This window comes from Idiotropiscis lumnitzeri, chromosome 3 (assembly GCF_059441095.1).
Source record: "Idiotropiscis lumnitzeri isolate Australia: NSW breed Sydney's pygmy pipehorse chromosome 3, RoL_Ilum_1.0, whole genome shotgun sequence".
NCBI classification, from domain to species: domain Eukaryota; kingdom Metazoa; phylum Chordata; class Actinopteri; order Syngnathiformes; family Syngnathidae; genus Idiotropiscis; species Idiotropiscis lumnitzeri.
In genome coordinates this window covers 1929547-1957216 of record NC_142393.1, presented here as the reverse complement: position 1 = coordinate 1957216, position 27670 = coordinate 1929547, and the positions used below count along the sequence as shown (strand labels likewise).

Here is a 27670-nt window from a genome sequence, read left to right as displayed (position 1 = left end):
TAAAATGTATTATATTTATATAGATTTCAGTTAATGTAAAAATTTAAATGTGTTTTCATCTTCAGCCTTTTCCCTGTTATTTTTCCACTAAAGATGACTATGAACTATAATGACCTTGACAAGTCAGTATATCTTAAAAAAAAACGGTGTTTCGTGAGTACCAAACCCGATAAAGCAGAGCAACATTTTGCCCGGTGTTGCACTCTGACATCTTTCAGAGTGGGTCTGCTTAGCATGGTGACGTTTGAATCCAATTAGCAGTTGCAAAGCCACAAGTTGGGCTTCAGCGTTTGAAGCGTGGGTCGAGGGTTGGAGGGGATGCAGAGTGTGGGATCGACCCACCGGGAGAGCCAAATGGACATGATGTCATGATGTTAATGATGATGAGGTAGTTAAAGTGAAGATTTGGAATCAACAAAACGCGGCTATGGAGTTGACCTCAGGTGTGTGTGTGCATATCCAAGCATCCTCCCCTGCGTCAGGATGCAGGATGGTACGGCCCGTGTTGCCAAGGTGAGTGGAGAGGCCATATCAGCCCAGCTCATTGTCCTCACGCAGAGTGGCCACTTTGAAGCTTTGCGGTCATGCCGGGGTTCCACTCTCAGGTACTTCCTCTTTCCCTTCCATCTACCGCACGTTTCTTTCATCTGTTCTGAGCAAATCATGTGCTTTTAAAGAGAAGCGGGATGTGATCAGAGGACGAGAGATTAGAACAGCCAGATAACGTGAAACTTTAGGATGAGTGATTGGTGCTTTGTTTTACGCTTTGTGCTTCCAAGTGAACAGAATCAAGATTGTCGGGTTTGTCAGATGTGTTGCGGGCATGTTATTGACCAGCTCTCGTGCTTAATTTGCTCGGACAGGCGACGGCAGCCAGATAAGCCCAACCGTGATGACTGTGGCAGTTTGCTTTGTGTCGTCGCGTTTGTAGATGAGTGGGGCCCGTCGGCCCCAAAGGCTGCGTGTTGAATCAGAGGGGCCTAGACGCTCAGGTGTCGAAAGTTGAAATGTCACTCGCCAGGCAATGCTGCGTCACACCACCACGCAGCGACATGCCTTGCGTCGTTTTCAAGAGCGTCGATCTTGCAATCTCTTCTTTGGCAATGATGGAGCTCAGTCTGAAATTGTTTGCCGTCTCCACAGGGCCAACATTCCTGTTCGGCTGCGTCTACCTGCCCACAGAACGAGATGAAGAACACAACTGCGGGGTGTGAAATACATGCGTTCGGGACTGCCCCCCCGTCAACCTCCCCAACTTTCACACACGCTTGTTTATGAGAAGTTGGTACATGCCAGTCTTATTGCCGTTGGTCGAGTGTGAGCTCCTTTCCAAAATCCTAGATTACAGCAAGGACACTGGGCTGGACAATAACTCCGCCCCCTTGTCTCAAATCCCCCCTTTATAATCCCTGCAGAGATCTACCAGCAGCATAAGGCGTGTTGCACTTGTTTGTACGATGCCGTCGACTCTTGTCAGACTGCTGTGAAAGTTTGTCCTTACAGGCAGAACTGCGGGAAAAAGGCGACATGAACGTGCATCTGCTCCCAATCTTCAGTTCACAGAAACGATCCATTCATTAGGTGAGTTTTTTTTTTCCTTTATTCTCTATTTGCCATGTCAGATCTTCTCTTGCAATGCTGCGGATCGATCACCTTGAACTCCGATGGCTCGATAGTTCCGTTTGGGTTAGTGCTGTCAAAACGACAAAGATTCGAGTGAAGTTCAGTCAACTGGGAATGTGCCACTTTGGAGTTTTGGAGGATTGTGAATGATCACTTCATGTTTCTCGGAAGTCAATAAAAACTAAATAAACAAAAATAGCCACTTATTTGCATTTGCATTGTGTGCCAGCTGGTTGGCAGGCAACACAACTCTTACTTTTGTGCGTCACGTTGATGTTTGATCAACAACGTGACGGCACTTCACACCGAGCTGTGATAAAAAAATAAAATTAGTGACGCAATTTTCCAATATCGACTCTTTGTGTCGTTGACATTTTAGCCTGATCACTTTAACACCCCGGACAGCTCGGCGCTTTTCCACATGAAGCCAGAGCATGGCAGGAAAGGAAAATACCTCCCTAAATTCCTCAGTGGAAAGAATGTGCTTCCGTCACAGCTTGGCAGTGTCAAATCTTTGGGTCGGACCGTTTCGTGACTGCCCTGAAATTCGGACGGCAACAAGCAACACAATTACGGTCACAATGTGAAATTGGTGAAAAAAACAAAGATAATTTCCCGCGTTCATTCTGACAAGTTGGATGTGTCTCCAAAATAACGTCTGCGAGCCTCATTTGGTGCCTGTCGTGGGCGAGTGTTCAGAGTTGGCTAAAAGCTTCATGATGTTTGCGACCGACGAGCGCGTGAGTTTCCACTTCAAAGGGACATAACCGTCGTCATTTATTTGATTGTGGCCTCGTCCATCGTGAGCTCTCACGAATCCACCTGCATCAGAATAAGCAATCATGTGATTTTTTTTTTTCCTCTTCTCTTCCTATGCTCGCCATTATCAGGGCTAAAAATGGTCGATGTTGTGTCACCACACACCATGCCGTCAGAAAGCGAGGTTCTTGTGGCAAGGTGCTTTCTCACCAAGATTTTGCGAAGCTCCATGAGGTACAATTCCGTAGCAAGTGGCCTTTGATCACAAAACGCTCGGGGCTTGGAGGATGTTTCCTCCGTTGTTCTGCTTCACTAGTTTTTAGACTTCCCTGCTTCCCAAGAAATATTTTAGGACTTTCCACACAACAGTGATAAAGCGTCTTGTTTTCTTTTCGCAACATGCCAACCAAGGAAGAATCACTTCAAAGGGTATGTCAGACCAATTGAAATGGTGTTGTTATACTTGAAGCGAAATATTCACATTTGTCTACGTACTTTATATAGTTTATCCAGTTCTGCAAGTCAAGCAAAATATTTTCCGGACTGTTTTCCTCAATTTTGAACCATGCGGCTTATACAGCGGAGCAGCTTTTCTGTGGATTTTTCTTTCTTTCACCAGAAGGGGGCGCTTTATAGTTCAGAAAATACGCTAAATAAATCTACATTTTTTTTCCTCTTGGGTCTGTTCTGTTTTAATGAGCAAAGTTGTTGCCGTGTTTTAACAATCTGTTTCTGTACCTTGATGTGCATTCACACTCCAAAATTGTTTTGTACATTCAGTAAACAGCTTTATTTTTTTTACATAAAAAACTGCGGCTTATAGTCTGGTGGGGCTTGTATACAGGTGCAGCTTATTGCCCGGAAAAATTTTATGAAAGTGACACAGGTTAAGCTCTGTGGTTCAACCTCGTCGTGTTGCATCTTCAATTTTCAGCAATGATGACAACGTTTGGAAGACCGATTATTGGTCTCTTGGCTTTTTGCTCAACAGGAAGAATGATCCGAGCTCACGACCTCACTCCTGGCACGCCTCCAAGCTGACAGCAAACGAGTCTGAGTCCCTTGGCAAAGAGACCACCGCAGAGCCAGTGTGGCAGCAAAAAGAACCAAGGTGGGGCTGACAAGTTTGCATGCAAGTGATTCCCTTCATTTTTTTTTCAAAACTCAACAACCCCAAGAGCTCCTCTAGTGACGATATTGGTGGTCTTAATAACGGGGCTATAACCCTAAATGTTCATGCGACCTTTCACACCAGGCTCAAAGAGTCATCGTGTCAAACGGGCCAGAATAACCAGCAGCTGCCAACCGGCCAGCTCGGCTCTGTGAGCAAAATGGAGAAACTGGAGCGTCCTGCTCATCCTTTCTCACCGGATCATGATTCTCCAACGAAACACGCGAGCATTAGCGAGCCTCTCACCGGGTCCGAAGGCAGACAAGACACATTCAACTGTTTCTCCATTGGATCCAAGCCTCTGGTTCTAGACTCAAGCTCACTTGGCCGGAAGGGAACCAGCGTGGAAAACATTTTTTTCAAGGGTCTTCAGCATGAAGGGTCCTTTACAGTGAAGCACCCCGAGTACTTTCAGACTCCTTGTCAGGAGGGCTCACGGTTGGATGATCAGACCTCCTCTTGGATGCCAAGTAGATTTCGACCCAGCATTGGTTCAGTGTGGCAAGTACCGGAAAAGAAGAAATCCAAGTCTCCTCCTGCACCTCCCCTTTTGCGCAATGACGGTTGTGTCCCCACAAGTATGTTCCGATACTCGGAGGGATCTGAAAAAAATCCACAGATTTACCGCAGGTCTGTTGAAAGGCTCGCAGAAGGAAACAAATTTCAGCCAGAATCAAACATTAAGTCCAGATGTAGCGTCACATCACTGTCAGACAAAGACTTTTTGCATCCCAGCAGAGCAGGTGAACACAACCAACGACACCCTAACAAACATTTCTCACTGTCCAGCACTGATATCCGACAATCTCATTACGCCAACAGGCCACCTCACAAAAAACAGTCCAGTGACGAGAGCCTCTTTTATCCCCAGACACGCTTAGCTCCTCGCACCAAGACTCAAAGTGTTGGAAGTTATTATCGCAGTTTACAGGGTCTGCCCGTGAAGGCCTCAAACCGTAAATTCATTTGGTGCTCGTCAGCCTCAATTGCTGCCACAAACCTAGAAAATGACAGACACTGTGTTTTAGTTCACAGAAAGGGAAAGCACCAGATGGTCCCCACAGAAAATAACGGTCTTCTGAAAAGTGTTACCCTCGTGAATCCCCAAATTGCCGAACGCACTCACTGCCGTGGCCCACAGGATGCCACGAAGAGAAATGACGGACACATTCACAACATGAAACGTATTTTCCCAGCTCATCAAAGTAGTACTCACAAGGTTGGTCTTTCAAGGCTGCACGATCCTTGGGTACCACAAGAAGACCACAGAGTCTCCCCATCGGAAACCCCGTTGCTTCATTCACTGGCACAGGAGAGTAGAATTCAAACGGAAGTTCCGCCAACAAGCGTCGTGTCCTCGCAGAATAACGGCGACTCCCTGGTTGCCAATGCTGGAAAAGCCAGTCGGCGCGCTGACCGTTACGCCACCACACTACGGAATGAAGTGCAACAGAAGCGAGCCCAGTTGCAAAAAAGCTGCAGCGCTGCAACACTGACTTGCGAAGCCCAGGATGAGGATTTTGCAAAGTGGAAATTTGCAGAGCCTTCTCTTTCATGCGCCGTATCCTCCTCAAACACCTACAAAGACAATCTGAAAGAGGCACAAGCTCGGGTCCTACAGGCGACCTCGTTTCAGAGACGTGATCTCGAACCCCTCGGAGCAGAGGCACCGGTGCTTAAATCCTCTAACGGACGCATTCGAGGGCGCAAGCGTTTGCCCTTAGCCAAACGTGTGCATTCCTTCTCGGAACCGGACAAGATAGATCGAGTGGGAGTGGACAGTGCGCACCAAGATGGAACTGTTGACCAAATGAAATTCTCCGAGGCCAATCCCGAGTTTTCTAAACCGGTTCGACAGGTGACAACCTCCAATACAGATTTAAACCCAAGTCAAGCTCGTGCAGTTGAAACCAAAGATAGAAGGATGCCAGGGGAGGCTGAGGAGACTCATCCGTCTGCAGAAATCAGTTGCCTCAGCCCTCCAGGGGAGGTGAAGGTACAGGAGCAACAGAAACTTGGAACGTTTGCTGAATTCCAAGCCACATGGAACAAACACAAGAGAACATCTGAGGCCAAGGTCCAAGGCAGGTATTACTCGGCCGAAAACATCTTGGATCCTGAACCTGGGGTGATGGCAGCGTACTTCCACGAAAGATCCAGATCTTCTCCCTCGGCAGACTTTTGTACTCAGGTGAGCCAAGGATGTCGGTTTTTGTGCCGGATCGTTTTTGAAATGGGAACGTTCACTTACAGTCCAAGACATTTTTTCTTCTTCTGCAGAATGTTCCATCCCTGTGCCGGGATCCTCAAGTGAAGCAGAGTAATGACACTGCAAGGTAAAATTAGAGAGTATTTGTTTAGTAAGGACAGAGGAAGAACTAATGATATGAATGTTTTGGAAGGAAAAAAGACAATTTATTTATTTTCTGTTACGCCCCCCCTAGCAAAAAGAAAACATACCCCCCAATATCCTGCTCTCCGCCGGAACTATAAATAATAGCATTTTCGTTGCAAAACAAACCTACACCGTAGAGTTAATGATCGCTACGCGAGTGAGAGCGCCACTGCCAATTACACCCTATTGTAGTACAGCAGAAAAAAGAATGTTCACCTGGTTTAGGGGGGCCCGACCCACCATTTGATAAGCACTGATTTAATGGCATAAATGTTGATAAATCGTTTGTACGTTAATAAATAGATATAATCCCTACGTCCTGAAGCTAGCATTTCAATCATTCTTCAAGCAATTAACGATAAATGTTCTTGCTAAGCACATTTAAGTCGAAGATTGAAAAGGACAGAAAGCATGAAATTAGCAGCATGACAAAACGTGTATATGAAATGTGACCTTTAGAACCGAGACCCCAGTCCCAGGCATAAGTGAGCCCCAGTCCAGCCCAGATTCTGTCCTCCCAAACTTTGCAGTCTCCTCTGGTCCTTGCAGCTCCGAGAAGCCAGCCCAGCCTCTCCGGGCCGATGCTGTCTCGCCTTCCAGGCCTCATTTAGGCTCGGAAACAACTCGCTTGTCCAAGGATTTGCTCTCAGGGGTCCTTGCAGACCCGGAGACGCTTCAGCCCCCTTCTGTCAGTTTGGTTGGCACAACGAAGAGTCCCACCCCTCCTGGCTCTCCTCATCTCGGCAGGATTCCTCAATCTGAAGGGAACACGGGAGGTGCAGAGAGCAAGAAGGAGCAGTCAGCAACTTCTTGCTATTTGTCCACTCCTGCAACGAACCACCCTCACGTTCCCGTGCCACTTTTGAGGCAAATGGACAAACAGCCATCTGCGTCCGTGCAGGAGGATTCACGTCTCTGGTAAGCGGCTTATCTGAACTTTAGCTTCAGGTCTGCATCATCTCCATTGCCTTCTGGTTACGTAATGGTTTGCTGTGCTACCAACTTCACTGGGAGAAAAGAAAGATCTCATTGCACAGCTTTCTGAAAACCTCGGCTTGTGTTTCTTTCCAGGTCTGAAAATGACTCTGAATATGTGACGGACGTGAATAGTTCATGGAGTAAAAGTCTTGGGGCGGTCCAAAGCAACTCATCTCAGGGCAGCAACACCTCTGGCACCTTCAAGCCTTGTTCAGACATCATCTCAGTGGATGCTCACAAAACGTGGAACTCCTCAACTTTCAATATCTGCCTTCAGCAGCCTACTAAGAACTTGGAACGTGAATCGGAACCACACAGAGTCAAGGACGCCATTCCCGAGTCAAACCTAACAGGGGAAGACGATGCCAAGACAGAGCAGCTGGTAAGGGATATCGTCTGCAAAGATAAATCCCTGGTGGAGATCTTCGATCAGACTGGAAGGAAGACCACAATGGACCTGATGGAGGGACTATTTCTCCAAGAGAAGCAGATCCGAGAGGGGTCCAAGCAACGCAGAAGAACCTCAAGCAGCTCCAGGCTGACCACCACGAGCAGGTTTGCTTGTGACCGACCGCCACAGAAGTTCTTGACTGTCTTTATAGTGTCATATTGACCGGGAGCTAAAAAGTGTGCGTGTGTGTGTGTGAATCGCCGACTGTAATTTGTCCGGTTCTGTCAAGTTCAGCCGCATCACTTGATGTGTGGCCGGATTTAAACATGATAATCTCACTCGAGAGATTTAATTGCTTCAGCAATGTACCGTCATTGACGTCTACAACAACAGAAGTGAAGTCAAACTGATCTTCATTTGTCTCTCAAGCGGGTGTTCTCATGTGTGTGTCCACGCTGTTAGGAGGGATGAGGAGGATGTCTCTGCAGCGGGTTCACTTGTCCCAAGTTCCTCCTACTACAACACGTCGGCTCCCAAAGCCGAGCTCCTCATCAAGATGAAGGACATGCAGGAACAACTGCTGGAACAGGACTCGGAAGACGAGCCGGATGGAGATCTCGCCAGTAAAAAGGTATCACAGTCCGAGGCGGTCGTGGCTCAGTGCGAAGAAGTTCCACTGTTTGACATCGCTCTGTCCGAGTCATTCGTCGTTGTGTTGTTGGGCAAGACGCTTCACCCAGCTTGCTTCCAGTGCCACTCACGCTGGCGTACGGCGCTGTGCGAATGTTTGGTGGTGGTCCGAGGGACCGTAGGTGCACACTGGCAGCGAATTCTGTCTGCAATCTCTCTCCAGCAGGAGCTGATCGCAAGCCTGGCCAAGAAGCTGGAGGTGCTACGGGAGGCGCGACAAAGCCTGCAGGAGGACATCGAGGACAACGAGGCTTTGGGCAGCGAGGTGGAGACCACCGTCAAGTGCTATTGTCTGCCCAACCAGCTGGAAAAGTTTCGGATGTTTGTGGGTGACCTGGACAAAGTCGTGAGCTTGTTGCTGTCGCTTTCGGGTCGGCTGGCCCGTGTGGAGAACGCTCTCGACAGTCTGGAAGATGGAGTGGCCCCGGAGGAGAAGGTAATTGCTTGTAAATCGTAGCTTGTGGTCATAAGTCAGGCATCTTCGCAGAAAAAAAAAATAAAACATTTTGTCACCGTGTAGAAGACGATTTGCGCAAAGGGCTCAACGTACCTGACATTTATTTCAATATCAAAGTAATGTTCTGACATTAAATGCAGTTTAGTATTGGAAATTAAAATAAAAGATACAAGAAATGCTAACTTTACTGTAAAAGCTTCTAGACCAGCGGCGTCAAACTTAGATACACAGTGGGCCGAAAAGTAATCCTTGAACAAAGCCGCGTGCCAGCATTGAACAAATGAACCTATTGATATGGACCTAAAAAAGATTTGCTTGAACATTTTGAATGTTACTATTATCTTATAGAATGTAAAATGGTATAATAGTCATTTGGTATAGCCTCGTCGGCCAAATATAATTACACAGCGGGCCGCATTTGGCCCGCTGGCCAGAGTTTGACGCCTACGTTCGAGACAAAAAAATAAAGTTTGCTGCTATGCACAAAGTCAATTTACGAAATAAAACCTGTTGATTATATCAAAAAGGAAAACAATTTGTTTTTTACTATTCAGTGAAACATTTTCGGATTTTCAGACGGCAACCCAAATGCTGAAATATTTGCCAGGTGCGGCACTTGATTCAACCTCCAGTCCAGGTGCTCATCATCACCCTCGTTGGACTCTCCCAAGTGGCAAAACCTTGCGAGGGGAACGGGAGGTTTAACTGTTGCAATGTTTCATTAAAGTCGTTTCAGATGTAGCTTCAAAGAATAAAAACTCAAAAATAAATGTGGACTCGTATGTTTTTAAGACTGGTCAATATAATTGAGACTGGTTTTGTGGCTTAACTGTCGCCCCAAAGGTACGCGTACCCCCATTTGAGAACCCCTATTTTACACCATGGCCCAGTGCGGGTCTGCGGGCCACTTTGGACCGGGCCAAGTCACACAGATAATAATAATGCCTTTATTAGTCCCACAATGGGGAAATTCGAGATTCGCACCCAGGCCTCCTGAGGAGACTGGGTCCTGAACGCGGCGCCTTAGACCACTCGGCCATCCTGGCAGCCAATGCCTTTATTAGTCCCACAATGGGGAAATTCGAGATTCGAACCCAGGCCTCCTGGGGAGACTGGGTCCTGAACGCGGCGCCTTAGACCACTCGGCCATCCTGGATATAAATAAATATACATAAATAAATAAAAAAAACTTGCAGTACTTCTTGTTTATTTATTATGAATCAAAGCTTAAAAAAGTGACTGGCTTCTCTCCGTTACCTTGAACCGTTGGCCATGTACGAAGCTTGCTCTGCAATATATGTGGTGAGCATGCCCCACAGCCCCACCCCCACAGTTTGCTGGTCCGCAAAAGTTATAAACTTGTCCGTGATGGAAAAAAGGTTGTTTGTCGAACCTTTGTGGGCGGGGCTAGTCAAGCGTGACCCCGGAGGTCATCAGAAGAAACTGAAACGTGTGTCCTGATTATGGACCGTTATCAGCGGTCTCTTACTAGCCACTAGTCCGCAATAAGTGGCAAGGGGCTTGTGTCTAGTTTTGCGATTACAACACCCGCTGTCTCTCAGGGCCCCTTTGGCCCCCAACTCGAGACTACAGCCTTGGTTACCGCCCCTTTTGCGACCCCTCTGAAGACTGGTCATTGTCACGTTTTGTTCTCATTTGCCATGTTCCGATGACAGATGTCTCTTTTCTCCTCTTATCAGCGCACCCTGACTGAGAAGCGCCAACTGCTCATGCGGCAGCACGAGGACGCCAAGGAGCTAAAGGAGAACTTGGACCGCCGGGAGCGTCTGGTGTCCTCCGTCATGGAGGCCCACTTGGACCCTCAGCGCCTGGATGACTATCGCCATTTTGTCAAGATGAAGTCTGCTCTCATCATTGAGCAGCGCAAACTGGAGGACAAAATCAAGTTGGGCGAGGAGCAGCTCAAGTGCCTATTGGACAGTCTGCCACTGGAGCCGAGGTCGCAATTTTAAAAACCAGGAAGAAGCTGTGGACTGGTTACATCCCTCTAACTGTTTTTTTCTTTTGCATATTTTGTGTCATGCTTTATTGCATGTACTGAATGTGACAGCGCTCAACATTACACAATCAATGCACTTTTACAATCAGGTGACTTTAATGGGATTATTGATTTCATTTTTATTTTTTTGGACAGTCATCACTCGTGATGAAATGCTGAATGAAAAATAGTGCAAACTGAAATGTTCCCCGGAATCAGACTTCAACTGACATAAAATTAAAAGAAAACAACAGCAGAAAAAGGCATACAGTATTTTAATAGTGTGCAACTCAGTCCTCCTACGTGAAGATAGATACCCACCTACTGGCCCTATCAGCCGCTGTCAGCCTCCTTCAATTTGACGTGACTTTAGTGAATGTCCGAAATGTAACCAGTCAGGGTTCGTGTGCGCATTCTTACTCTTGTCCGCTTCAGCCTGTGTAAGTGTAGAATCGATCGTCATGGTATTTTTGATTTTTGTGGAGGTGATCATGAGCTCACGTTTGATGTCAATAAATCCAAATCATTGTGCCGGACGCTTTTCTGCGTTCACAGGTTGAAGTGGACAAGAGATGTGCATTTGCGTTTTGGTGGCAATAGAACTTACAACTTGAGCAATATTACCTCACTTGCCTGCCTGCTGTGACGTAGTTCACTGAGAACGCAAAAAAATAACAAGCCGAGCTCCAAAAGGGGGCGAGGAAATTTGTCATAAATTCCATCACAAAAAACAACAACAACAACAAAAAAAAAAACTAAACTCACTCGAGTTTTTGGAAGGGCATTTTGAGTACTGGTCATTTTTACATGCAAGCCTATTATATGGCCCATTAAGTAGCGATGTTACCATCAATCAAGCGTCCCTTTAAGACAGTGCTTCTCAAATAGTGGGGCGGGCCCCCCTGGGGGGGGGCATGCTGCGATGCTGAGGGTGGGCACGTGTGACCCAGTGGAACATGTTTTTTTTCCCGCCGTACTACTATACAGTGTAATTGCACATCCACTCCAGTAGTTGGCAGTAGCGCTCTCCTTGCTCATTGTGTGCAGCGAGTAATAACTCGACGGTGTAGGTTTGTTTTGCAACGAAAATGTTATGATTTATAGTTGCGGCGGAGGGTGGGTAGCGGGAGGGCGCACAAATTGTTTTCTTCTTGCAAGGGAGGGGGGCGAAACAAAAAATAATTGAGAAGCACTTTATTAAGATACATGATGTTGGTAGTTTTCTACTTGATAAGATTTGCCACATCTGGGTGCAGTTTGTAGTGACTAGCAGATGTTCACTGTGGCGTCTCAATTGGGAATTCCCTTGTCTGGTCTGGTCACTTGTCCAGTGGCAATGCGCAGCCTTTCAGCAAGGCATATGCAATAAAAGGATCAGGTGATCCCTTTTTGTCCATTGCAAAAGATTTCTGTCAGGGCAAAGATGACGGCGAATTGCGCTGTAGGACTGATAAGAAGCTCAGCAAAAGCGCAATAACAGGAAGCAACGTCAATCATTTACAGCCAGCAGCAAATCAGACTGAGTGGGATGAGGACGTTAGAGGTTTCACTTCGTCTGGAGACGTCACGTTCCACAGGGACCAAGAAAGCAGGTGTGTGACTCCAAAATAATTGACTAGTCTGATGTATGGTTTGCGATGTATTGCAGTAGAATTCATCTGACCTTGCATAGAGCCGTTTTCCACCATTTGGGCACCCGAGGTTTGAAACGCAGATTTGACTTTCCTCCGCCTCTCAGTGTGCGTGCGTTGTTTTTGGCTGGAGTCCAAGCGATGGAGCCTTTCCGAAGATTCCAGTGGGAGTGAAGTCGGTTGGCTATGGCGATGCGGACTATTCGACTCGTTTGTGAAGTTGCGCTCTGGCTATGAGGCGCTCCCACTCGCAGCTTTGTGCCTTGTGGCTGGGTTGCGCCGGCTGGATTCTAACTGCCGTTGCCCTTGGACTGGTGCAGTGGAGGGTTTGGTTGGTGTACGACAGCAAAGTCATCAGCTCGGGGGTTGCCTGGGTGGGCGTGTGGAGGGCGTGCTTCAACAGTCACGTGGAGGTAAGCCCCAGTTTCATGGTCAAGCACTGCGGGTCCATCAGGCTGTCAGAGGCGTCCACGCCTCCTGAGATCGCCGCCGCTCAAGTCCTCTGCTGGTGGGCCTGGCGGGGAACAGCGGGGGAGTTTACACTCTGAGGAATGTCTTCTTTGGCATGGAGAAGAATGTAGCGAGCTGCTTCTTGATGACCGGGGCACTCTTCTTGTCAGCTTCCGGGATGTCACTCTTGCCCCTCACGTGGAATCTGCGCTCAGTGTTGACCAATCAGACCATCGCGCTCCCCCCCGGATTCAAGATGCCCAGTTCGCCGGATTCTCAGCATGTGGGTTGCGGCATCGCAGTGGGAATGATGGGCACGGTCCTAATGGCATTGTCTGGGCTCATGTTCTGTAGATATGGTTTATTTTGCACGTCAGTGAAATCACCGGTGAGGTCCCAACGTGATGGATCTGTTGAAAAAGATAACCCAGCATTTGACTCGAATCAAGTTGTTTGGGATATTTAATTCAAATTCAGTCCGAGGTTTCATGTTTGCATGTTTCAAAGAGGAGGTTTGTCGTTTCAAAAGTTCGTCGAAACAATTTCGCCCGCCTGAATCATGACTGCAAATATACGAGATGTGCAAGTGAAGTTACAGGACTGCGGTGCCCAAAAATATTTTGAACTTAAACTGCAAGTTTGCTCTCCTACATTAAAATCACCCCGGAGTATTTAACCCTCATTTTGTGTCCGGGTCTAAATTGATCTATTTTCAAGTTTAGGTGTGTAAAAATTAGCATTTGCTTTTTTGTACTGGAATGAGGCTTCATCTAAACCTCAGTGGTAAACCTTTGTGGTATTACGGGTCAAATATGACGATTCAAACACATTTTTTTTAGTGTTTGGTTTATGGTTCACACAGAGAGAGACACACGTGCTCACACACTTATACACGCCCGCCCCACCCGGCCAGAATCTGTAGTGAAGAAACAGACATTTCCAAGTACAAAGAAAGCCAGAGAGTCAAAGTCCAAAGTTATGCCACAATGCCGAACATCCGACAGTTCCTGGCCGAGATCACATGCTCGAGCAACTACTCCAAACTCACCGGAACCGGCCCCAAGGATACCGGAAGAAACTATGCAGGAGTGCATTATAGTGCAGCAGAGAATGCTGGTAAAACGTCAAGACATAATGGAGATTCATTGTCCTGGGACTTTTCTGACACACCTCCCATATCGCAACAGTTAAAACAAAAATACAACATTTGGCTTTGTCCTTTCATAAATATTTTATTTGGGGGGGGGGGTTCATCATAATGTCAAACCATCTGTATCAAGGTTCCTCTGGAGGACAACTAGCTGCGTTTTGACTCCCATAAAAGCCTTGCAAGTGTTGGAGCTCAGCTCAGAGGGACTGACCTTCCACTGGATCACCATCTTAGACATTGCAGTTGGAGAAGCGGCTGCATGAGACGTTCACCTGTTAATCCCTGAGTGTGCAAACATGAATGTCCTGCAGAAACTTCACATGACTGAAAATGTAGGAGTCCAGCTGCAACAAGTGTGTCCAAACGGGTGCAGCAAATAATTTATTTACATGATGAAATCATCCAATATGAGCAGTAGACCACAGAGATAAACATGGTTTTATCAAACACTAAAATTGACACTAACATGTACAAGCACAAATACCATTGTTATAAAAAAGAAAATATTATTGCAATTATTTAAAATACCCCCCCAAAAAATCATTTAATGGGAAACAGTGGCAAATGTAGACAGCGGACTCTGACAAATGTTTACATCACTTTTCTCAAAACAAACAGGGGACTTTCTGTACAAGGGAAATGCGATGCTTGAAATAAAGTACATTAAAAATTGTATGTCACTTAGTTACATGTTGCAATGTTTACATCCTGGTGCTTTTGCTGTAGAATCTTTGCGTATGTCATGACATAAAACCAGAAGACACGCTTAAAAATAAATCCAAGTAGTGTCGTGACATGGCATCCATGGTAAGCTAAGGCGCACTCCTGCAACCCCCCAGTCCTCACCCACACCTATAAATCCATATGGAAGCCCAGATAGTTTTGATCCAGATGGTTTGAAAGTGAACAAAATGCATTCATAAAAAAAGCCAAATACAAAATAATCAGACTGAATACAAGAGGTTTAATCATTCCAAAGGCCGCCTGTCTGTTCTTGATATACCTCAATGACGTCCTCATTTTCCATTCCCAACTGTCGGGAGAAGATCATACATTATAGCCAGGCGCTAACGTAAAAGTGTTCATTCATATGAATAGAAGTACCTCTTTTGGAGTTTGATTATCTGCGATTCTCTGTCCTTCAAAGAGAAACCTGAGTGTACTTGCCGGGACGCCCTGTAACACACCCCCACACACACACAGACAAACTTTAAGATCCAGATTGTATCACTCTGGAGTTATTAAAAAAAAAATAATAATAATACATTGAAGTGAAAAAAAAAAGAACGAATTGTTGTGTACAACAACTTTTTCATCACGGTATGTGAATTGTTGATTTTATTTCAATTTCAATTTCAGTTCAAGTCCAGTCATGCCGTGTGAGTTCTAACCTGTCTCTGACTGTAAGAGTCTTTCAGCTTTTTCAGATGTGTTGTCATCTTCACTTTAAAATGGATTTCACTGCTGTCCTGTGGAGCCAAGGGTTGGATGTGAAACAATGCATCTACCAAACGTTCTTAAGTGAGGAGGGTAACAATATTGTCCCTCCTACCATGCTAGACAACAAAACCAAAGGTCACATTTTGGACAAGACTTAAGAGCTCCTACCTGTCCGATCACCTTCAATTTGATGTACTCTCCATCCTTTTTATCTCCACAGTCCTGACTCGATGGTTTGGTCTCCTACAACATACCAACGTGTACGCAGGTGAACATCGCTATCGTAAAAAGTAACAAAAGGATCCCCTCAGAATGAACGGAGAATACTAAAAACACCACTGACGGTTGTAATTCAAAACACCGTTGAGCATACAAGTTGCGAATACGACTATATGAGCACAATATTTAAACAGGGAAGTTGTTTGAAGGAGTTTGGGCCTCTGGCTAGTTGTGTGAGCTAAAGGTTAGCATACCACAGAAAAAAATACAAAGTAAGCCACTATACAGTGTGTTGTCTCGTTTTGCGTTACGCGCCTGTAAAGAGGAAAAGCTGCTAGTAAATGCTTTAACCTCACCGTGTCGGACATGTTTTCCTCCGCGGGCGATGGGAGAAATGTAAAAATGAAATTAGCGCTGGCTAGCAAACGCTGCTTTTCTCTCACATAAGCACGCTTAGCTTATCGCAGACGAGATGTTGTCACAGGAAATGGAAACGACGCACCCCAGCGCTTTCAAAATAAAACATAATTCAGAGTCACAAGCACAGACGAAACAACCGCAAAAGATACTTTTTCCAAATATGAATATCTTGCTCGTTTTAGACAAGTGCTACGGAATAGTTCAGGCACCGAGAATGAATTCATTTAGCCATGACATTAGCGCATTATACACGTATTTAGTTGTTATAGGAGGCAAAAGTACTTTTGTCATTTTTGTAACTGACACACTGTTTCACCTTTGCAGGATGTACGTTGCATTTAGTGTATGTACTTTGTTCTATGTTATTATTTCTCAGTGTTCGGCTATGTTTTGGTACGTTCTTCCAAAGAGGTCGAAGGTTATGACGTGTCAAGTATGTTATGAGAGAAAAATGATGGGGTTTTGTATTCGGCTTCAAAGTAAAAGCTTTACCATTATCTGACATCGTAAAACACATTTATTTTGTTAGTACAACTTGGCGACTTCCGACACTCACTGTCAACAATCATGAGCTTGATGCTATTAAGACCACGGCAGGCAAAAGCTATCGTAGCCAGTCAACACGGCGAAAAGTAGCATAAAATCAGAGTTGTGATATAACTGCGCTTTAATTTTTAAATGAAAAGAATTCCAATGAGAAGGGGCCCCAAAGCTGATTTTCCAGGACAGAGTGGTCTAAAGTGACAGCCCGAGGGCCTCGTCGTCGTGTCCCGAACAGCTCTCGAGCGAACTTGTCAGCTCGGTGCCAAACTTCGGCTCACGGCGACTCTCCGCGGGGCTCGGGGCGCGAGGCTCCGGCCCTGTGGATGAGGGGGTAAATTCCGTTCCATCCAGGTAAGATGTTTCAGGTAGGAGCACAACATCGAAGTGTTTTACAGCCGCGTTTCCCGTGCAATGGGAGCAAGCGTTCAATAGCTTGACGATTGGTTCACTTGAGCGTTAGCGTAGCTTGACAACTTCCCTGGCCTGACAGCTAACTGCATTCCGAAGTGTCTCCTGGGTTTGGCGGCTAATCTTTCGTTTTTTTGTCAATTCTAAATACGCCGTCGCATGTCATGGGATGACTCGGCCGTCGAACTGTAGCCGCTTGGCCGCGGAATTAATGAACAAGCGGAAAGTTGTCGTGAAGCGTTAGCTAGCTGGGGCTCATCAAGCCGCGCTAGTCGATAGCACGGAGGCGCTAATTGTCTGCAAAGCAGGCCATAATCACGACTGCAATGTTTGTTGTCACTTGTCAGTACTAACGATTCATGCGCCGCAGTCTTTCAAAACATTCATTTGGGTAAAGGCGCATATTTCTTATTAAATTAATGTCATGCCACGCCACCGAAGAAAAATGTCCAACACCGTGCAGTTAAATTTTGCACCTTCTGCCATTTAATTCATGAAACTTTCATCGCCTGTCACTATATACGTGGCTGGCGGAAGTGACTAATTGTTTGCTAACAAATAATGTACGGATCAAGTAAGTGAAATTGGACACATTCCCATAGCACACCCGATGATATGATGCTTGGTAATCACAGCTGTACTTTATAGCACCTGGCAGAAAGGTGCATTGTGGGAACTGTCGAATGTTGTTTTTCGCAGTCTTTATTGAGGCAAAGTGCAAAGCTGAATAATGTCTCATTGCACGCCACAAAACAAAAAGATACACAGGTCACTGATGTCTGTCCACTAATGGAAGACCATTTTATTATACTACCCGTCTATGCACATTGCTGATATAGATAATCAGAATCTGAATCTATTTCTTTTTACAACACACAAGGAATTTGTCTCCGGCAGTATGAGCTTTGCTAGTATTACAGTAAGAGGCAACTACAATAGACAGGACGTGACATAATAATAACACATTTGATTTCATAGCATCAAATGACTCAAAATCTTTACTGCGGTGTGCATGAAAAAGAACAAAAAAATTCAAAATCACCCAACAGCATTGCTGCAATGTCTTTTAGAAAGAGTTGGAAGGTAAACAATGTAGGGCAGTCACAGATCTTGAGGCAGGGGAATAAAAATACTTTATTTGTATGAATGAATGAATGGATGATCCGATTGACCACCTAATGATCTCTCACGGCATGCTAGTTTGGAGTCACTGCTCTAACGAACATCAGGTCAGAAAGGCAACCATCCCAGAGTGCGCGCCTTTTACAGCACACTCTTCTTCTGTCGGGCTGTCTAATGTGACAGCAACATGTGGCAAGTGATTTGTTGATTTAGGAGCCTCCTCGTTGACGGACTTCACATGATTCTGCATGAAGAAGAAACGTCTGAGTGTTAGATTTGCTCATCTTCTTGTCCTGACTTGTCTTACAGGAGGAAGGAATCCCTTTGATGGGAGAATCCTCTTTCCTGGCCTCGTGGGTCAAAAGTTGTGCCATTATGATGGGTATGTATGAGTGTAGTTTACGTGACAACTTGACAACATCTTATGCAGCAATCATGACACTTGAGTGATGCCATTAAATCAGATGAGAAGTACAAAACAAAAAACAAACCTCAGCATTTCTGCATAGTGGAACCTCTAACGTCGAATGAAGCTGTGTTGTAATGCGAGACCTCGAGCCATCAATATTCTTTTGTGAACAGCAAAAGATTGCTGCTTCTTCCCTTGCCATTTTTGAGACACTTCAAATATTCCTCCTCCAAACATTCCACAAATAAACATTGGCTTACTGTAGAATGCACCCAATATGTACCGCGTATGGAACCAAATTGTCTTGGCCCTCTTCCCTCCACCCTGCAGGAAATAAGACTTTTGCTAATATTAGGACCACTGTTGACATTTTTGCTCATTTTTTTATTTTATTTTTTTTTGGGGGGGGGTATAAAAATTGTTGCTTGAGGGGTCGCTAAAGTTCCTAATATTGCGAAAACGTCACTGAGTTGGCAACACTGCAGACTCAAGTCCCAGCTCGAGCTGATTATCTCGCTTGTAATAATGTGTGCACATAAAAGCAAAGTACAACTTTTTAAACAAAAGCACCACATATTTTACCAGGAAGCACTTTACATTTTCACATTATCTGTGAAATAACTACTATTTATTTATTTTTGTTTTGTGAAATCTGATGTGAGTGCTGGAACAGATCGTTTGGTTTCAGCAGAATTAAATCACATCTTACAAGCTGAAACATAATCCAAAACGTTTGAGTTCCATAATGTCATTGGCCTTTTGTGTTAATTAAAGGGAAAAATAATGAACTATTATTCTGAGATTTAATTTGACGCCCATATAAACCACTCGAGTTTAGAAGTATATTTTAAATGTTGGTCAGATTCCAAATTGCACAACTTGAGGGATTTCCTCTATACTGAAGCTTGGACTCATGAGCAGACTGACTTGAGTGCCATCGTAAATTTTATTTAAAATTTTTATTTATACGTTATTTGTTGTCAAGGTTTTTTTTTTATGTTGTACAGTTATCAGTGGTTGACTTTTTTTTTTTTTTTTTTAAACTTGTGCACCACTCGATCGAGCAGATGAGCAGGAGGCGCTGCAATCAATCATGCAGGACCTGGCAGAACTGCACCGTTCCAGCCGTCCTGCCGGCTTCCTGTCGGACCTTGGCAAAGCCAAAGCCTCCTCGCCCAAGAACCTGGTAAGAAGCCTTGTGCTCGGTGTCGGCTTTTGGAGTTATTTGCCGCCGTTTCTCGCGACAGTGTTTCTCAACCAGTGGATTCTGTGAGATTATTACCTGAGCCACAGAAATGTATTGAATTTCATTTCGTTGGTTGATTTATTAAGAATGCATCTTTGTTCGTCTATCTATGCCAGCAATGTACAGTGATGGGCAGAATATTAAATGATGTTGCACTAAATGGCAGAGGGTGCAATTCCCCTCTTGATTGCCTTTCATAGAGCAGAAAAAATAGCTTTGTGGTCAACCAAGTGGACTCAGATTTCATGTGTAGCAAGTGAGTTTGTGAGTAAATGGAGACGAGCTCAGTTTTAAATTTACTGTCCAGTACACATTTTTGTGGTATTTTTGTTTTGTGGCGTACTGTGAGAATTTTCCCATTTAACACAGGCATCTTGGCGTAATCAGGTCTGGGAAACATTGGCCTCAAATTTGCCTTGAAAATGTTCAAAGGCAGCATTTAATTTTTCTAATATTTTGTCTTCCTCTCTATATTTGTGTTTGGGACAGAACGACGTCAGAGTGAAGTTCGAGTTTAAAGGAGAGAAGAGGTGACCCAAGTTCCTCTTTGATGGTGGACCTCTTTGACCTTGATCTTGACCTCTCCTGTTCTTCTGTGTAGGATTTTGCAATTCTCTCGTCCCATCAAGTTGGACGACTTGAGGGAAAAAGCAAAAGTGGCTTTCGGGCAGACCATGGACCTTCACTACAGCAACAACGAGGTAGAGCCAGTACTATGATTTGCCGTTTGATCGTGCCATTTAAGGCCAGCTGCACCGAGTGACTTGGCGTAATGCACAACAATTGACCCTTGCACACCTGCCGAATCGTTGCAACGGAAAAAGTGCCAGCCCTGGTACCCTAACCCTAACCCTAAACCTGACTGAGTGAGTGCGCGTGGCTCTCTTCGCTCATTTTGCTTCTTGTCTCCCACAGCTGGTGATTCCACTTAGCGTTCAGGACGACCTGGACAAGGCCGTGGAGCTGCTCGACCGAAGCGTTCACATGAAGAGTTTGAAGATCCTCCTGGTGCTGCAGATCTCCTCGCAGGTCACTTGGCTGGCGTCTATTGTCCAGCTTTTTAGCCTCTCGCCGCTCTTAATTTTTCCGTTCGTTTTTTGGTCCTGGCTTTCTTTCTCCAGAACTCTTCGTGCAATATGGGCCATCTGCCGTCCTGCGAGGAGTTGGACAACACAGGATTCAGAGTCGCAGACAAGAAGAGCATGCTGGCGTCATTAGGTACAAGAATGAAAATAGCTGCGTTTGGAATCATTCCTTTATTTGCTACTCTTTAATCAAAAATGCACGGGGATTTTCAAAAATCATCTTTTCAAATGGAATTGTGAGGTGGCAAGATTTTTCCACCCTTTTCATTTTTGATGTTGAGTAACTGTTGTGTCTTCCTGGCTCAGGGTCTCATTCGACGGATCGTAGCTCTCCTCCACCCGGGTACATTCCTGACGCACTCCAGCAAGTGGCGAGGAATGGCTCTTTCACGAGCATTAATAGTGAAGGAGAGTTCATTCCTGAGAGCATGGACCAGGTGCCCCTCCTGTCTGCAAAACGTGCACTTCTCTCCACACAGCAAATATGAGTGGTGCTTCTCATTTCTTCTCAGATGCTCGACCCACTGAGCATGAGCAGTCCGGAGAACTCGGCATCTGGAAGTTGTCCTTCCTTAGACAGCCCGTTAGACAGGTAGAGAGACACTCGGGCTACAACGAGTGGTGGTGGTTGCGTACTTGACGGAGTTGCTTGTCTGTTCAACAGTGAATACCCAAAGTCAAGGATGCCAAGAGCACAAAGTTACCCCGACAACCATCAGGACTTTCCAGGTGCGCAACAATCTAATCATAATATCGCACGTGTTCTCTAAAACATTCTACGTTTCAGAAATGTACAAATTATTCGTTTAGCGGTAACAAGATGTCAAACACGTATACCCTCAGTGAGGTCTGTTCGATGATGAAACAAATATATTTATAATGCTTATTTTAATAATAATTAAAATCATGATTATTTTTGAGGGGTACAAAACCAAAAAAATATAAATGGAAACAATATTCAAACAAAATGTATTTAATCTTAAAATAATTTTTAAAAGAGCTGCAAATGTAAAAATCTGAGGTTTAGTTTCCTTGTACAAAGAAACGGTGCGTTGGAGTTTATTTGCTCTTCACTTATAAATTGCCATAGAACTTAAATAAACAATTTCTATAGAACGCTCATATTTTGAGCTCAAGTATACACACTAGATAGCTTTAGACATTGTAAAATGAATACTATTCTATGATAATATATACTGGAAACAATAATGGTATTTTACGATAATGCCAAATTTGTAATTGCTGAGTGTAATAATTGTAATTGTAATTGAATTTTGATTAATTACACAGCCTTACCGTCAGCAATTCAATGATAGAGCATGTCAAAAGGAGCATGCAGCCCCTAATTCCCTAAAATTTGAGATTTTGTGTTGTGCCATCACTGTGTCCCTCATCGTCTCCTTTCCTTTCCAGAGTACGACATCCCAGTCTTTGACAAGTCAGGCAAAGGAGGCACGTACCCCCGGCGATACGGCGTTCCCTTCGGCCTGCAAGATTACAGCGACGGTTGGCATTCTCCTTTGGGTTTCCTCTGAACCAACGAGATGACGAAAGCACGACGCTCACATTCTCCCTTCTCATTTGTGCGCCAGGGAGGAAGACTTTCCCTCGGGCTCGGCGAACTCAGGCACACGGTCTCCGCTCGCCTGTCAGCTTCAGCCCCACCGAGCAGTCTCCCAGCACCAGCAGCGGCAGCAGCGTGTTCACCCCCGACCTGGAAGACGGCGCCGGGCCTGCCAGGCGCCCGCGAAGGGGAAGCGATATTGAGGCCAACCAGTCGAGTACGCCGAGCCTGTCGGTCATGGACATCAGCCCGCCCAGTCGCTGTGAGTTGTCGCTCTCACATGGCACACGTTCAGCTTCCTTTTGCCGCCACCCTGATCACATGCACAGGTGGTACTCGAGTAAGAGTAGAATAATATGATTCAAGCAAAAGTAAAAAGTCGTCCTTGTTCGCTTTCCTCTGAGAACAAAAGATGCTGCTCTGAATAAATGAGGTTTGAATATTACAGCTTTCTGTTAAAGGTGAGGAGACAAATAGTTGACATTTTTCCGGATTTTAAGATTGTGTCCCTCTACAGTAGAGCCACTAAGTAGATATTCACATTCATTACCAGATCCAAAGCATTCTGTAGTGAGTTGACAATGTTTAAAGGCAATCTTTACTTGGGGATCACGAATGTGTGATGTTCATAAATTGGACCTTAATGAGGAGCAGAAAATGGAGGAAACCTTTTTGATTCCAAAATTGACTTGTCTTTATTCCCCGTGGCGTTGTGAATATGAATTGTCACTATTTTAGTTCTAACTAGTTCTCAATAGCTCTCTGCCTTGACCGCGCATGTAGAGCACAGGCAGGCCGACTGCCGGCAGGAACCGTGGGAGTTGCGCCACGGGGATAAAGACAACTCAATTTTGGAATCAAAAAGGTTTCCTCCATTTTCTGCACCTTGTCAAGGTCCAATTTGTGAATATAGCACATTTGCGATGCCGTGTCGAGGCTTATTGGTGCTTGCGGATGTGATGTACTGTACTAAATAATTGTTTGTGGCAGCACTACTAAACACTTGCCTACTGTGTCATTAACCGAATCACTCAAGCAAAATAATACGCGTGTTGTATAAAAGTAGCGCTGAGAAGTCCAGTTTGTCAAAAAGTGTGCTGAAGTGAATGTAAGTGAGTAATGGTCGTGCATTACCGCCCACCTTGTACTCAGCGCCACGTGCACCCACCAACTGGCGACTGGGGAAGCTCCTTGGGCAAGGCGCCTTTGGGCGGGTTTTCCTTTGCTACGACGCAGATACTGGACGGGAGCTGGCCGTCAAACAGGTCCAATTTGATCCAGAGAGTCCGGAGACGAGCAAGGTCAGAATCGGCCTTGCATCATTTTTGTCTTTTATCCTTAGCAGGAAATGCTCTTCATGTTCTTTTGTCTTGAGTAGGAGGTGAGTGCGTTGGAGTGTGAAATCCAGCTGTTGAAAAACCTCTGCCACGAGCGCATTGTCCAGTACTACGGTTGTCTGCGTGACTCCATGGAGCGAACTCTTTCCATCTTCATGGAGTACATGCCCGGAGTGAGTGCTTCGTTTCTGTCCGACGTTTGACGGGTTGTGAACGCTTTGCTGATGCTGCTGTCCCGTTTCCGCAGGGTTCCATAAAGGACCAAGTCAAGTCCTACGGTGCACTGACGGAGAACGTGACGCGTCGTTATACCAGGCAGATCCTTGAGGGGGTTTCCTACCTGCACAGCAACATGATCGTTCACCGGGATATTAAAGGTAGAGAGCGATCGATGTTCTCCAAATATGACGCGTTGGAGAGGATATCCTGAAAAAGTTGCTTTCATTGAGTCAAACAGTTACAACTCGCTATATCCCTCGAAACATTGCAGGAGCTCTCATTCAGAAATGTGGAAGGCAAATGCATGATTTTTTTTGTTGGGCGATAGCTACGTGTTTTTTTTTCCTGTTGCTGTAACAAATTACAGTGACTTTTTTTTTGGGGGGGGGTCCTGAATACAGAATTCCGGTACATGTAATCCATCACTCTTCAAGCTTGTGTCTAACATTGTTGCAATGTCTTGAAGAAGTAGTTTGCACACGCTTATATAAGTGAACAGTGCATATAAAAGGTGATCTTGTATGATTTTTATTTTTTTATTTTTTTGCTTATGGAAGAAAGTTTTTAAAAGTTGTTGTCTCCAGGGGCCAACATCCTCCGAGATTCAGTCGGAAACGTAAAGCTGGGTGATTTTGGGGCCAGTCGGAGGCTGCAGACCATTTGCCTATCAGGAACGGGAATCAAATCAGTGACCGGCACGCCCTACTGGATGAGCCCAGAAGTCATCAGTGGTGAGGGCTACGGCAGGAAGGCTGACATCTGGTAGGACCACATGACGTGTTCCTTTTTGTTGTTTTTCATCATGCACACACAGAGTATCTCCGGCATTTTCACAGATCAGGACTTAGCCTTAATAAATTCCTGATAGACCTTACGGACCATTGAGCTAATTCTACATATATATATATATATATTTATATATATATATATAAATATGCATGCCGGGGCTCTGACCTTCCTGTGTGGAGTTTGCATGTTCTCCCCGTGCATGCGTGGGTCTCCTTCCGGGTACTCCGGTTTCCTCCCACATTCCAAAAACATGAATGGCAGGTAGCTTGGACACCCTGAATTGTTTGTGAGAGCGGAAGGTGGTTTGTCTTTGTGTGCCCTGCGATTGGCTGGCAACCGGTTCAGGGTGTACCCGAGACAGCTGGGATTGGATCCAGCATGCCCGCGACCCTCGTGAGGAGAAACTGATCGGATAATGGATAGATAGAAATATATCGGAATTTTGTCTTATACTCAGAGCTGGGCAATTGATCCGTTTTTGACGGTCAGTCCCCCGCCATCTCGGTCCCCTTTTTTAAAAAAAATGTGTCACCAACCTGACCCAGTCCCAAAAATGTTCGTCCGGCCAGGGCGGCGGGCCGGACCGTTCCGCCCCCGAGACGGACTGCCCAGCACTGCTTATACTGTATGTAAAAAATCTATTTTATATTCATTTTTTCAACCAAGACTTTTTTTCTTTATAATCCATAAATTGTATGTAAACTATATTTTTGTCATGGACAAAATTGCTTTGAATGGCGAGGGCTGAGCTATGTGGCCTGAAATTTATGTTCTGGTATAAATTGAATCCTTTTACCGTACCGGTACCAATCGTTAAATGGTTCAGCCCTTCGGTACAGTTTCCTGTGAATTGAATAGTGCTCATGTCTCGTCTGTCTGTGTCGTCCTTGTCTCAGGAGTGTCGGCTGCACTGTTGTTGAAATGCTGACCCAGCGACCCCCCTGGGCGGAGTTTGAGGCCATGGCGGCCATCTTTAAGATTGCCACTCAGCCCACCAATCCCGTCTTACCCGCCCACGTGTCGGACCACTGCAGAGAGTTCCTCAAACGGATCTTTGTAGAGACCAAGCAGCGTCCGTGTGCGGACGAGCTGCTGAGGCACATCTTCGTACATTAACTTTTTGCCCTCCTGCGAATTGGACTAAGCTGGGCTTCCTTGCTGTAACCATATTGGACCAGGAAGAAGGTTGGGTGCTTCCGGGCCTTTGTATAAAACTGCAGAAGACTGAAGAAGTCTTTTGTTTTTGCACCTTAATTTCTCAAGCGGGGATAAGTCAATTCCTCCCTTGTGAACTCTTGGGAAACATCTCCGTTTTTTTTAAACACTTTCTCTTCAAACGTATCCTGTTGTGCTGCGGGATGGTGTCTACGTTGCGAACCCGACCCCAGAATGTAGTCTCCTGCCTTCGATGACCAGGCCTTGCTGCTGCTGCTGCTGCTGCTGCAAAAAACAAAAATGCGGCCAACAACTTCCACTCATCTGCCTTCATCTCGCCCGCTTTGCCAGTCACCATCTCGCTTCGTGCCTTTTTTGTTTCTCAATATTGCCTGAATGAGTTTGTGCGTAGTCATTCTCATGTTTGCTCCGGGATGAAACCAAATCCTGCTCAGCTCATCGGCTTTGCTGCTGGCTTATCGCTCATTGCCACATCTCATGACTGCATGCTTGTCCATATCAGGCGCTGTCGCTTTGGGAACAGAAAAAATTAAGACCTTGAATGAAACACTCGGTTGATCTGCAGCTTTGAAGCATTCTCTCTTCTGGTGAGGCGGCATTGAGTCACGCCAGCGCCGTGGCCATCATCCGTGACACTTCTGGTTGTGCCTCTTGACCTGGCTCAAAATGCCTTTTCCGTTTCCTGCCAGCAAACAGGGCGAGACGACAGAGCCATGGCTGCTTCCTTAGCTCTTTCAATTCACAGACTCGCGCTGATCTTTTCAAATGTGCCATAATGACCCGGCTCTTAATTGAGTTGCAATTTGAAGCTTGATGCTGCTGGAATTGTCGCCACTGGCGGTCCAAATTTGAAGCCCCGCTTTGGCAGAAACCACCTCTGATTGTCACCATGGTTGCACTTGTTGAAGGTCCAGATGGCCGTCAACTAACTAGTTTAGTTTTTCAACAGCAGCCACTAGGTGTCACTAAAAGACAATTCCCTCCATTTCCCTGAAAGCACTTAACATGCACAAAATGCTTCATGCTCTGCTACATGGCACGAGAACACACGCACACATTTCCACAGTTACCAAAACCAGGAATGTACCTAGGATGCATTTTTAACTCACTAAGGTTTAATTAGTGTATGTATAGATATATAAATGAAAATGTATGTATATTTAAGTATATGTATATATTTCTGTGGATATATGTATACATACATCCAATTCCTTATCATTGTTGTTTTGCATGTTTGTTTTTGTTTCTTACTCAAGTGTGTGTGTGTTTGCAATGATGAAGTGTCAGAAGGCCTGGTTCACCAGAGTCGATTAACGTTACACTTTCAGTATTTGGTCCACAAGGTTGCGAGTGCCTGTGTTTTAACTACTGTCTTTGCTCAGTTGGGGCCTCCCAACTTGCCTGTAGCCAGTCTTGTCAGCATGGGGGGGGGGGACACCGATGATGAAAATCATGTACAAATGTAAAAAGTCAAATGTACCTTTTTTTTTTTGTTTTTCTTTTTCAAAAGTCTGTTTGTGTACGTCTTGTAAAAGAAGCCATGTTTATAATTCTAATTGGTTTGTGACCAATGCGCCTGTTTATATCAGATCTGTATATCGGTGGTATGTATAATTTTTTAATATATATATTTTTATTTCACATGGGAGATTTTATGCATGGTTGGTCCAGACCGATGCAGCAGTGCCGTTAAATGTTTTTGGCCAAATTCTGCAGTAATGCGACAACTCGGTGTTCATCAATATGACGGTGAAGAATAAAAATTATTTATTTCACCTGTTGGCGCACTTTGTGGTGCTTGTTGCGTCCACATGCACGTGCAGCACCGTTTGAATTGACATCTAGGAGGAGTTCAACCAATTACAGTCATCGATTAGCACTCTTCATGAGTAATTATTGTTAGAAGTCCATCTCTAATCAAGTCTTTGCTGTTTGTACAACCGCTTGCTTCTTATCGTAGCATTTGAGATGACAGCAATTAATAGAGTTGACACACCAC

The 27670-nt window shown here is 45.2% G+C and overlaps 4 protein-coding genes across 16 annotated transcripts; 3 read left to right on the top strand and 1 right to left on the bottom strand.

Annotated features, from left to right (window-relative positions):
• The first annotated feature begins 292 nt into the window (after window positions 1-292).
• LOC148339374 (protein Shroom2-like) lies at window positions 293-11568 on the top strand. 13 transcript variants are annotated; one of them, XM_088292144.1, is made up of 13 exons: window positions 506-605; window positions 1144-1317; window positions 1416-1435; window positions 1504-1581; window positions 2514-2616; window positions 2794-2811; window positions 3374-3493; window positions 3638-5744; window positions 5834-5889; window positions 6408-6866; window positions 7020-7481; window positions 7780-8443; window positions 10165-11568. In XM_088292144.1, exons 5-13 carry the CDS (start codon window positions 2522-2524, stop codon window positions 10435-10437), a joined length of 4254 nt encoding a protein of 1417 aa, XP_088148270.1. In that variant the 5' UTR covers window positions 506-605; window positions 1144-1317; window positions 1416-1435; window positions 1504-1581; window positions 2514-2521; the 3' UTR covers window positions 10438-11568. The 13 variants fall into 13 exon arrangements, with proteins under 13 accessions (XP_088148264.1, XP_088148270.1, XP_088148271.1 ...); XM_088292138.1 differs by lacking the exon at window positions 1416-1435 and having other exon boundaries at window positions 293-513; XM_088292145.1 differs by lacking the exon at window positions 1416-1435 and having other exon boundaries at window positions 1144-1208.
• Window positions 11569-11613: 45 nt separating this feature from the next.
• Window positions 11614-14396, top strand: LOC148339373 (claudin-34-like). Its single transcript, XM_088292153.1, is given in 2 exon segments — window positions 11614-12595; window positions 12598-14396. Coding segments are annotated over 2 exon segments (681 nt in total). The 5' UTR covers window positions 11614-12327; the 3' UTR covers window positions 13011-14396.
• sumo1 (small ubiquitin like modifier 1) lies at window positions 14063-15877 on the bottom strand. Its single transcript, XM_088292154.1, has 5 exons — window positions 15710-15877; window positions 15303-15377; window positions 15086-15163; window positions 14799-14870; window positions 14063-14727 (listed from the first exon to the last, which is right to left on the bottom strand). The coding sequence occupies exons 1-5, from the start codon at window positions 15719-15721 to the stop codon at window positions 14659-14661; spliced, it is 306 nt and encodes a 101-aa protein (XP_088148280.1). The 5' UTR covers window positions 15722-15877; the 3' UTR covers window positions 14063-14658.
• Window positions 15878-16326: 449 nt separating this feature from the next.
• On the top strand, window positions 16327-25933 carry map3k2 (mitogen-activated protein kinase kinase kinase 2). The gene is made up of 17 exons (XM_088291404.1): window positions 16327-16667; window positions 18156-18228; window positions 19323-19441; window positions 19991-20031; window positions 20103-20202; window positions 20417-20530; window positions 20623-20719; window positions 20893-21023; window positions 21099-21178; window positions 21251-21315; window positions 22000-22092; window positions 22179-22412; window positions 23303-23451; window positions 23529-23660; window positions 23735-23864; window positions 24291-24468; window positions 25392-25933. The coding sequence occupies exons 2-17, from the start codon at window positions 18174-18176 to the stop codon at window positions 25609-25611; spliced, it is 1938 nt and encodes a 645-aa protein (XP_088147530.1). The 5' UTR covers window positions 16327-16667; window positions 18156-18173; the 3' UTR covers window positions 25612-25933.
• The last annotated feature ends 1737 nt before the right edge of the window (window positions 25934-27670 follow it).